At 36.6% G+C, this 12,708-nt stretch overlaps 1 protein-coding gene across 1 annotated transcript in view; it reads left to right on the top strand.

Moving 5' to 3' along the window:
• The window catches only part of ARSJ (arylsulfatase family member J), a gene marked incomplete at both ends in the record, with an annotated part of 64,005 nt that extends 52,877 nt beyond the window's left edge, over positions 1-11,128 (top strand). The window contains one exon of the mRNA XM_082653942.1: positions 9,730-11,128. Coding sequence (XP_082510068.1) covers positions 9,730-11,128 — 1,399 coding nt within the window. The remainder of the gene's footprint in view (positions 1-9,729) is intronic.
• Between the last annotated feature and the right edge of the window lie 1,580 nt (positions 11,129-12,708).

Here is a 12,708-nt window from a genome sequence, read left to right as displayed (position 1 = left end):
TAAATGCACCTCTGGAGTTCCCTCTTAAATTTTACTCTGTAAATAATTTTATAGATGAGGAATCAGTTAACTATATAAGTGAATGTTCATTTAGATAGATGTTTGGTAGTCTTTAATTTATGTATTAAACTTTATTTTGTTTAAATAATGGAGTGTAGAAAGTCCGGGTCTTTAAAAGGAATACTTCCAAAAGATAACATGGAAAAAGGGGGTCATGGCAAAGTCCCTCTGGTTAGGGACTAAACTTATTTTTTGATGGAAACTACCAAGAATTTACACACACTATAGATGAGAGTAAAAAGAATGTTTTCAGAAAGAAACCACTTACCGTGTGATTTGCAGCCATGTTTCTTATGAGACCAGGAAAACTGTAATCAGTGTAGCAAAATCTTTGTGGATGACAAAGGCAATTGCAAGGATAAACAGCAGCCTCCGATGACCAGCAAAGACCATTCAAAGGTAGGAATTTTTAAAATTATGTGACAAGTTATCTATCCTTTTGTTTATTTAGTGAAAGGAGACATTTTCTCTGGCTTTTAGGGGATAATTACAGAATTAATTTAGCACATTCCATCCCCTTTCTTCTGGTCTAAAGGTAATCTTCCGAGTAGACGTCCTTACTAGAAAGAACGTTCCTTGATAAGATGAATGAGTTTTTTCGTTCTGTTGGCATTTAGATTTGTTTTTTTATTTTAAATTGCTAACAAATTGCCTTGGTAAAATTAATCCCGTATTAACAATTAGTCTGAGTAGAATAAGCTAGTTATTTTGAAACCCATTCATCTAAATTTCATCTATATATAAATTTATATAACAGAAAGTGAAAGCTTCCTCTTCTCCCACAATTGTTATTCCCCTGAAAATAATCATGTCCAAGGGTTTGGTGTATATCTTTACATTTTTTTCTTTCTCTTTCTCTCTCAGCGAATACATGCACACTCACATTTATTCGTTCATTCATTTAAAAAATATTTATTGATGTCCTATAATGAGCCAAATATTGTTTTAGGGGGTGTGGATACAGCAGTGACTAGTCCCTGCCCTTATGGGACTTTACATTTTTTATTATAAAGAGCTAATAATAAATAAGATATTCTGCCATAGCCAGATGTCCTTCCAGGCAGCAGTACATCATAAGCACTTTTCCGCATCAGCACTTAGAGCCCCACTATACTCCTTTTTTATTTTCTTTTTCCATTTATAGTCTTGAAGTAGTCTATGCTCACCATCTATACATTTTCACTTTCCAATCATGTCTCAACTTACAAAAGTCTGGGCTTCTTCCCACACCGTTCTACTAAAATATTGTTTATCAGTTCCCATGTGCTTGTTGTGAAATCCAGTTGACACTGTTCAGTTCTCACCTTCTTTGGCTCCTTCACAGTATGGGATACAGGCCACTCTGTATAACTCCCCTCCACTGCTCTAGTTCACACAATAGCTGTTTCATCTCAGACTCTTTCGCTGGTGCTCCTTGCTTTTCTTCTAGATGATGGTATTATTTCCTTGGCCCTCAGTCTCCATTCTGTCTGTAGATAGTGTCATGTGCTCCCGTGAATTCACATACCACCTATATGCTAAGTAGTCTCAGATCTTTATGTTATGTCATCCTGTACACCTCCTGATGGGTATCTCACAGGTGCCTCCAGCTTAATGCAGAGCAGGATTCATTGTCTTCCCACTCATCCCTTTTCCTCTTCCTGAATTTCTTAGTGCAAGAAGCCTCCTTTTACTCAGCCACCCAGACCAGACATTCTGGCCTCATTCTCAACATTTCTCTGTCCCATGCTCTTCACCTACAGTCTGTAACCCTATTAAATGTCCCTCTTTATAATCTCTAATCCCCTTCTCTCATCCTTACTGTCACCCATCTCAGTTTTGACTATCAACATTTATCTCTTAGATTAGGGCAAATCCCCTTGCCTAAGTCCTGTTCCATTCCAATGCATTCTTCACACTACAGCCAGAGTGCTTTCTCTAATGCAAAACTTATTATGTTATTCTTTTTTCAAAAGCATTTCTGTGGCTTCCTGTGAGCTCTACATTAAGTACAAAAACCTTAGTAGAGCTGTAGGCTGTAATACAGCTCTCTGTAATTTGGCACCTACTTGTCTATATACTCTCATCTCTCGTCAAGATATGTCTGAATCTGTGTTCTGAACTGTTGATCCACAGAGGGCCAAACTCTCTCTCCCTTTCTGTATTTGAACATTCCACTCCTTACTGAAATGCTCTTTGCCTTCCTTTCAGCCCTTTACCTGGATGGCTCCTCCTCCCTCAAGAATCATCTCTGATTCGTGTTCCCCTGTGACTTTGCTTTTGTCCATGTTGTTGCAAGTGTTTGAAATGTCTGTCCTTTTCCCAGATTCACCCAGATACTCCTGTGAATGCATTCACATCTAACATGGTCCCTTCTGAGAGCATTTCCTGATCCTGCTATGAGCACTCAGAGAAGGCTGTGGTTGTCTTTGCTGTAGCATTTATTCCTGTCGTGATAATCCTCTGATTGTCGTCTGCATCTCACATAGACTGAGTTCCTTGAGAGCAGAACCCATCTTATTCAACTTTGTGACCCCCCCAAAGCTAGCAGTGTCTGACTCGTGGTGGATGAAAGAGTGTTAAATAAGTAATTCATTCTAAACTATGCCTAGTTTGCATCTCATAAATGAGTGGATATTTGTTCATGAGATGAAAAACTTGGCATAGACTTGGTATGACAACCCTCCACAACCTCCACCTCCCACCAGAATATATAAGTACTAAATAATGAAATTAAGGCCTACAAATAGAATTATAGTCTTTGAGATAAAAAAAAGTCTTTGGAAGAAAGTAATAAAGGAACTCCTTTCAGCATATGGAAAATAAGTTATATATTTCTAGCTTATAAATATCTGTATGACATTTGATTCGTAAACTATAGTCAGTTATACCTGTTTCCTTCCCTTCAAACTATCAGTTTCTACTGCACTATTGGCTGCTTTTGTACCCTGTAACCATCCTGGATTTTAGAGCCTGAATGAAACTATTAGAATTCATTTTTTATCCTTGTAAGTGTTTGTACTTACAGGGATACATTAAATATGTAATTGGATTAAAATAATAATATTGTATTAGATATTATTAGAAAAAGGAGAATTCAAAAACTACCGCCACTGCCAGCACTCAGTAATATAAATTAATATTTTAAAAGATTACAAAACTCTTCACATGTTCTAATGCCAAGCTGAAAGACTCACTTAGCTTTTTTCTTCTAAGTTGGCCAGAAAGTGAGAATGATAGCTATTGTTTTAAGCAGATTTGGCATCAACTCTAGTTTTACTGTTGTTCATATGGAATTTTCTTCACATGGTAGCCAGATGGAGACCAAAAAAATCCACTAAATTTCAAAATTAGTTTATTTTTTAGCAAACATGATTACAGTATGTATTCAGAATGCATTATGTGAAAAACCTATTTTTTAATCTAACTTTACATTATCAAAGAAAGAAGTTAAATATATGTTGATGCATTGTGGAAACCTGTTTATCAAATACTTGTACATAAATATTATAAACTTGGTTTTGTAAAGCTGCTCTGAGGTCGTATGGAGTTCTTTATGGAAACACCAAGCTATAGTCCTTGACACATGAATTTTTATAGAAGGAACCTTAGAGGTCATTTAGTACTTCTTTTCCAATTCAGGTATATCTTTTACAGAATCTTTGGTAGATGATCATCTAACCTATTTTTTTGTGGTCTTTGTTTCTTTTCTTTTTTAGAATTTTTTTTTTTTTTTTTTTTTTTTTTGCATTGAATTGAAATCTGCCTCCTTGTAATGTTACCCATTAGTCCCAATTATATACTTTGGAATAAAACAGAGACCAGCTGGTCCATCTGCTATTCACCGAATGATGAAAGCCACAAATCTATAAGTCATTATTTTCTTCCCTTTCCTCTCTCATTATCCTCCCTCCCCTCATTGAAATTGTCCTATCAGTTCTAAGTCCAAAGTGTACATTTGATCCATCCACTTACTTCCATTTTTACTGCCACTAGATGGTAGTCCAAGCCACCATCATCTTTGACCCAAACTACTTTAATAGCCTTAAAAAAAAAACCTCTGTGCTTCGATTTTCATCTCCCTACAATCTCCTTCCTATACCAACGATCTACAAATTGTAGTCCTGACACCTTAGGACAACACAAGATGATTCATTAGAATGTAAGAAGAGATACCAGAAGTTCTATTTATATTTATTTTTATCTCATCTGTCTTAATTTCTATTTTTGTATAAGTTTCTATAATGTTTATAAATTAGTACAGTGTATATATTTTAGCTCTTATTTTTCTTTTTTGCTTTTTATTAAATTCATAGTCTGATAGATCCAACTTCCCACATCTATTTACATAGTCTTATATAACTAACATGTAAAGAGTTGATTTTTTTAAATAACATGTAGTGCCTTTCGTTTAACCCATTTAGATTTTCTTACACATTTTTTTAAAATTTTGAAACTATCTTATACCTACAGAAAAAATTCAAGTACAGCACAAAAAACATTTTTTCCTGAACCATTTGAGAGTTAGTTGCCAACCTGATGCCCCATCATCTCCAATACTTTAGTGTGTATGTCCTACAAAGATATTTTCCTACATTAGCCACAAAAGAACTATCAAAAACAGGAGAACATTATTATTCCTATTTAGTCCTCAAAGTATGTCCTTTATTGTAACCATTCCAATTCAGAATCGCGTTATTACATTTATTCATGTCTCCTTAGTCTCTTTCAAATTGGAAGAGTTCCTCAGTCCTTCTTTGACTTATATAACCTTGATACTTCTGAAGATTTTAGGTCAGTTATTTTGTAGAATGTCCCTCAGTTTAGTTTTGCCTGATATTTACTGAGAATTAGATTCAGATTGTGTACCTTAGGGTGGAACACTGTAGAAACAATGCTATATTCTCATTGCATCCTATCTGGTGGCACATGATATCGATTTATCCTGATTACTGATGATGTTAACTTTGATCACTTGATTAATATGGTGTTTATCAAGCACTTCCAGTGTGTGGTTACTCTTTTCCATATATATAATTAATAAGTGTTTTGTGGGGAGGTACTTTGAGACTCTATCAATATCCCATTGCATACCAAACTTTTCCCATTTACTTATTTACTTATATTAGTATGGACTCAGGGTCTCCTATTTTATTCAGCGGGTGTAATTTATTACTGTTTATTTTGATGCTTGCCTTGTCCCAGATTTGGCCAGTTAAGAGCCCCTTAATTCAGGTTTCTACGTCTTTTTGACATATTCCCTTTCAGTCTTTAAGCCCTTCTTTAACTTTCTATGTACATTTTATCATCTGTTTCAACAACATTTCGGGTCATTTAGATTACTTTGAATCTTCATTATGCCGCTTTTCACTATTCCTCTTACATAATAAGCATGTCTTCTATATCTTTATTCAATTCGTGGATAATAATAATCAATGAGTTGAAGCCAAAGAAAGGGCCCAGTTGTGCTGCTCCAGAAACTTCTTTCCAGATCGGGGATTCTCAACCAGTTAATCAGTTAATATTAATTAATATACTATTTTTTAGTTTATTTTGAAGAATTATCTGATTAGTCTTCCAGCTAGTTGCTGCTGCCAAGTCAAGGTCACTGACAAGCCAAAAACTCTATCAAGATTTTCCCTAGAGCCCAACCATCTCCTTCCTGAAAGAAAAAATTTTTTTAGCATTTTTAGCATGCTGCTCTTCATGACTGACAGCACCATCTCCGTCTGATCCCAGGGTTCAGAGAACTCTTAGCTTCATGTCACCCTCATTGCCAGTAGGATCTTTACTTACAACCCACTTTGTAATATAACAGCTCTGGGGGCAGGGGGAGAAACAGAACAAAACAAAAACTTAATTCTTAGCACATGTTATAAACTCAGTAATATAACTTAACTACGGAAATGAATAAATACTGAAGATTAATGCAAATAAATTAACCCAAACTTTACATGGGTCTAACTGTTCAGTTAGCTGTGAGTGTACAATGTGAGTCTCCAAAGCCAAAAATCTGGATTCCAGTATAGAACCCAAGACTTACAGCTGTAAAACTTGGGAAAGCCACTAAATTACTCTGAGTTTCAGTGTCCTTTTATTGTTGTTGTTAGATGGAACTAATAAATGAAGCCCTCCTGCCTGCTCCACACTGTTGTAGAAGCCAGAGAATATCATGTAAATGAAAAGTTTCTGTATGCAATTAACTGGTATGAAAGTGTAAGATTATCATTCTTATCACAAATATATAGTGCTGTCATACAGTTGATTTTCTGTTATTTTATAAGAAAAGAATCATGGGCAGCCTTTTCAAATGCCTATCATTTTCCTAAGCTATTCTCCTAATTCTGATCCTTTTTTAAAAAAGAAAATGAAGCTAACTTGGCAGGACTTTTCTTTTGATCCTACCTAATTTGTGTGTTTGTTTGTTTAATGCTCACAAATTATCTACTTAAAAAGTTCTCAAAATTTGGGGAGGTCAGCATAAGCCTCACTATTTGGTTTATAAATTCTTCCTATCTTTAATTAGAAAGTTAGAACAGATTCATTTCTCAAGACTGACGTGGCATCTTTCCTCTGCTCCTTGATTTTTCAAGAAGTAGTGGAATTAACTCTTTAAGAGACTAGAGAAAGCATCAGGCTTAGCCCTTGTTGTTCAGGAACATGTTTCACAGCCTGGGGGCAGGTTGGGGAGTTGGGGGACATCTCTATGTCTCTATCTTCCATCTATAAAATGAACGTAAAGAATCCTACTTCTCACTGTTGTAATGAGGACTAAATGCAATAATGCATGTGAAATAAGGCCTATAAATGATAAAACTTTAAAGAAATGTGTTAGTAACATATGATTCAGAACTCTGGGATAATAATAATAAAAGCTATCATTTACTGAATGTACTCTCCTTACCAGACTCTGTGCTCTCTTTTGATGCTACAACAACCCAATATGTATTATTATCCCTATTTTACAAATGAGGAAGCTGAGGATCAGAGGGGATAAGTACTGCCCAAAGTCACACAGCTAATTCGCAGTCGAGCAAATTCAAACCCAGTTATGTCTGGCCCCAAAACCTATACCCTTAACCCTTGCCTCCAGTTTTACCTCATACTCCCTCCTATTTGGCCCTACAGCGTTGAACTCATTTAAGCAGGAGCTGCCCTGAAAAGCTCTCTTCTGTTAGGAACTGCTGCCAACCTTTATACTGTTGATGCTAAATTTTGCAATATGAAAACCATTCTATTCTGGAGAAGACAGAAACCACATAGTTGATTAATAGCGCTGAACTCTCTTATTTATCTGCTAACACTGTACCATCTTCTGAAAGCAGCAGCCCTCTTCTTTCGTACTCTTTTTGTATGAACATTTTCTCTATTTTACAATTTCAAAAGCCTCAATTCCCTTTGCCTTTAATACTAGGTGCAAAAATGCCCAATTTAATTAGAAAGACTTTAGTTGGTTACCTGTTCAATTACTTGAATAGATTTCTGGCCAAGTACATTTTCTGCATAAGGTAATTAGTTAGTAACCCATGCCCACAAATCCTCCCTCAAATTCTTACATCATACAGATTTCTCCTTTTTAAATATCCTCAATGTTTATATTGATAGGTGTTACCAATTTGTCATGTGCTTATACAAAACTTAGTGGTTTCAGAAGTGAATGATCCTGAACTGAATCAATAATTATCAAGAGCAATAACACTTTATGAATTTAGTGCTAAATAATACATATGAAAAGCTTATTTCTTTGGCAATTTATTACTTAAATTACCACAAGTGTGTTAATTGTGAACTTTGACAGCTAAATGATCAGCTGTGTAGACAGGACCCATATGAATGCTGCCTTGTGTTAGTGACCGGACATCCCTACAACTTCTATGAAACCATCAGCCTGTTACTGCTGTTGACACTTTGAAAGAACTCTCAGTTGCATTATACTATCATTTGAACATTTGAAAATAAATTGAACTATTCACCAAAGACATGTGTGATACGTTGACCTTTCAGGTTCAATCGATTTGGAAAAAAAAATTCTTTTTGATCTCAATATTACTCTTTGTAATTTGATTCCAAGAATATTTTTACTTTTACACTAACACTCTCTAAAAACTTCATTTTCTCAAAATCTCTATAGTTCCTATTTAAAAAGTCTTTTTAAACTTATGTAATAACTATAGATATTAATCACTTTTAAAATGGCATGAACTAATGGGTACATCTTGACCCAATTGAAAATTCATACCATTCTCTGGAAAAAAGTCCCTTGGCAAAATATCCTTGGGAAGAGAACAATACCAGAAACTAACAACTGCTTAATTTTAATGTATAGAAAGAGTTACCTTGTTTTCTTAGACTACATTGTAAGTGAATATAATTTTCTTAAAAAGGAGACACTGTGGGAAACATATGAAAGGATTCATTTCCTGCTGTTTTTGGAAAAATGTAATTCTTCTGTAGCATTAGCTAAAAGATTTACCTAAAATGGCTTTTCAACAATAGTGTATTGTGAGTCAGAAATATTTTCTTTCTCGTTACAGAGATTTAACAGGTTTTGACAATCAAACAGGAGATTTTTGTATAATTTTTGCATGAATGTTTAGTTCTTCCTACTCGGCTGGAAATTATTTCAGAAAATGATTTAGGAACTAATGTGAGGTCCTTAGACCAAAACCGACAACAACAATAACAACAGCATGTTACCAAAGCAAACTTGAGTCCACTCACCTGTGCGCAGTGCCCAGTAAAGCCAGTCTACTGCCACCGGGTTGTGGTGAAGGAAAGTGCAGCATTTATTGCAGTCCCCAAGCAAGGAGTCTAGGCAGCTAGTGCTCAAAAGACCCTGAAATGGCTTTCAGGGAAAGGTTTTTAAAGACACAGTGAGGGAGACGGTTATGGGGTGTGTGATCAGCTCATAGACATTCTTCTGATTGGTTGGTGGTGAGGTAACCAGGAGTCAACATCTTCAACCTTCTGGTTCCAACCAGCCTGGAGTCTATGTGCTTGTGGGCAGCATTCAGTTAACTTCTCCCACCTGGTGGGGGTTTCAGAATCGACAAAATAGTTCAAAGATATGGCTCAGAATATTATCTCTAGCCCTTGAGGAGGAACTAAAGGTCCTTGACTTTGTTTAATGGCTAAACTATTACTATTTTGTCTTGCTTGACTGTTTTCCTTTCTTTCTACATTTTCTCACTTCTCTGATTAAATTTATTCTTTGGAACTTGGGGAAGGCCTCGGAGGCTAAAGTTTTTCTGAGAACAAGAAGCAGACAGAGGACATGGCATGGTGGGAGGGGGCTGGGAGGTGGGGTCTATCCTGAGAAGGCTCCACAGGATCCTGCTGGGTTACAAACACTCTGAAATTTATATACTTTCCTTTCTCATGTTAGTTTGTTATGTAATTAATTAAAAGATTAAAGTTTATTCAGATTAATTCTGTTATAAGAACTTTAAAAAGATTTTGAGATAGGTGGTGAAACCTTAGTTTCAAAAGTACTGATTTAAATGCATTTCAAATGTTAAACATGTAGCTAATTAGGGTAGGACTTTTGAGCAACAGTAGAATACTGAATTGGTCATATTTTATTTGGGGTACATTTCTCTTCATAGAAACATTGTTTAATTTAAGAATCATTGTTTTATGTGGAATCTATCTTTTATCCTGCACTGACACAATTTTTACTCTTTTGTCAAGGTATCAGATACATACCGGACTTCAGCATTCTATCATAAGACCTACACAGCCCAACTGCTTACCTCTGGACAATGCAACCCTACCTCAGAAGCTGAAAGAGGTTGGATATTCAACACATATGGTTGGAAAATGGCATTTGGGTTTTTATAGAAAAGAATGTATGCCCACCAAGAGAGGATTTGATACCTTTTTTGGTTCCCTCTTGGGAAGTGGCGATTACTATACACACTACAAATGTGACAGTCCCGGGATGTGTGGCTATGACTTGTACGAAAATGACAATGCTGCCTGGGACTACGACAATGGCATATACTCCACACAGATGTACACTCAGAGAGTGCAGCAAATCTTAGCTTCTCATGACCCCAGAAAGCCTCTATTTTTATATATTGCCTACCAAGCTGTGCACTCTCCACTACAAGCCCCTGGCAGGTATTTTGAACACTACAGGTCCATTATCAACATAAATAGGCGCAGGTATGCTGCCATGCTTTCCTGCTTAGACGAAGCAATCAACAATGTGACCCTGGCTCTAAAGACATATGGTTTCTATAACAACAGCATTATCATATACTCTTCAGATAACGGCGGCCAGCCCACAGCAGGAGGAAGTAACTGGCCCCTCAGAGGTAGCAAAGGAACCTACTGGGAAGGGGGGATCCGGGCTGTTGGCTTCGTGCACAGTCCACTTCTGAAAAACAAGGGAACGGTGTGTAAGGAGCTTGTGCACATCACTGACTGGTACCCCACTCTGATTTCACTGGCTGAAGGACAAATTGATGAGGACATTCAACTGGATGGCTATGACATCTGGGAGACCATAAGTGAAGGCCTTCGTTCTCCCCGAATAGATATTTTGCACAACATCGACCCCATTTATACCAAGGCGAAAAATGGCTCCTGGGCGGCAGGCTATGGGATCTGGAACACTGCCATCCAGTCGGCCATCAGAGTGCAGCACTGGAAACTGCTCACAGGGAACCCCGGGTACAGTGACTGGGTGCCCCCTCAGTCATTCAGCAACCTAGGGCCGAACCGGTGGCACAACGAACGGATTACGTTGTCAACTGGCAAAAGTGTATGGCTGTTCAACATCACAGCCGACCCCTACGAGAGAGTGGACCTTTCTAACAGGTATCCCGGAGTTGTGAAGCAGCTCCTCCGGAGGCTCTCACAGTTCAACAAGACCGCGGTGCCTGTCAGATACCCCCCCAAAGACCCCAGAAGTAACCCTCGGCTCAATGGAGGAGTCTGGGGACCATGGTATAAAGAGGAAAACAAGAAACAGAAGTTACGCAAAAATAAGACTGAGAAGAAGCAGAAGAAAAGTAAGACAAAGAAGAAACAGCAGAAAGTGGGTTCGTTTACAAATTGCCGATTGGGTGTTCCTCGTGGATAGGTACAAATTTTTTCCTGTCTGGTTAAACTTAAATCAGTACTTAGTCTTTCACCAGTTTTCTAGGTGAACCAGCATGTTTTTGGCTCAGTAGGATTCCTGCCATCAGCCTCGCTGTTTTCGTGTTGTGCTACTCCAGAGACTTCTGCCACCTGGAAAACTTGTGCTCAGTGCCAAAGGTGCTACTCTTGGAAGCCATGCTTAGAGCAGAAAGGAGATGTTTGTTTCTCTTGGTGGTTTATAAAAGGTGGTCAGTGACGAGTCCAGCTGTTGTGCTTCAGTCAAGTGACCAAACACTATGCTTTAAATTATAACATTGGACTGTAACCTGCAATTGATGGACATGCTACTTTGATGGAAGTTACAGAGCAGCATGATTAAAAACCACCTTTGATGAAGTGTAGTCAAAGGTTGCATCACCTCAAAGGCCTTGAAGAACATTTTTTTCTTAGAGAATTTTTGTATATCTATCATAGGGCACTTGGGTTTTTTTAATTAATTCTATTTCATATATCATTTCCTTTCCTGTGAAAATAAGCTGTTTTTCTCACATGTGAACAGCTTGCACCTCACTTTATCATGCATAAGGGAATGGCAAATAAGAAAGTTTGAGCACACTGCCAAAACGTGAATGTAACTATTTTCTAAACACTTTAATAGAATGATGTTTCAGAATAAAGTACATAATTTATTTTTACAGAAAAAATATTAATTATTTTGTTTTCATAAATAGTTATACAAATGACTTTTAATTATTTTATTTTTATTTTCTACATACCATTAGAAGAATTTTATTTCATATTATCAAGATTATCAAGCACTGTAATACTATAAATTAATAGTGTGTGAATTTATAGAATATAAAAAGAAAAAAATGATAATCATCATTGTTCAACCATTATTTTGAATGTAATAAGATGAATATATTCCTTACAAATTACTTGGAAATTCAGCGTTTGTACAGAATTGAGAGACAACTTTATTGTTTCTGTCATAAACACTTTATTTATGTATCTTAATTATTAAAATGACATATTTTATAGCACCAGCAGATTGTGTGGCTTTTCTGATTTAACATCTATATAGAATTATATTATTCATTTTAACAAATCTTTACAAATAGGCAAATAGGCAAATGAAGGTATGATTTGCTAACAACCATAGTAATATAATATGGATTTTGCAAATAAGAGATATTTCCACTTGGCCACTGCATGGAGAAAAGTGTTCTCTTGTTAATAAATAAGACTTGTAATGACCCTACTCTTATACAAAGTGGACTTGGTGGGGAGATACAGAGAAATGAATATATGGGTCCTATCTGGCGTTGTTAAAAATCGAATTTGAAACTCACGCATGCAAATGCCATGAGGAGGATTAAAAGAACGTGATCTGTAATGAAGTTTATCATTGGTGATCAGTGAGGACAGGTTGATGTGGTTCCCATGGGCCCTGGAGTTTTCTTTAAGGTGCCCTCTCCTAATATTACCTGTAAGTCTCATAGTTTGCACTCAAAAAATCACAGAGGGCTAGAACTGTGATATGTGAAGTTACAATTGTGATCAAAGAAATGTACGTGGCAG

Source organism: Grampus griseus (assembly GCF_964374135.1).
Source record: "Grampus griseus genome assembly, chromosome: 4".
NCBI lineage: Eukaryota > Metazoa > Chordata > Mammalia > Artiodactyla > Delphinidae > Grampus > Grampus griseus.
This window is presented reverse-complemented; position numbering and strand designations above follow the sequence as displayed.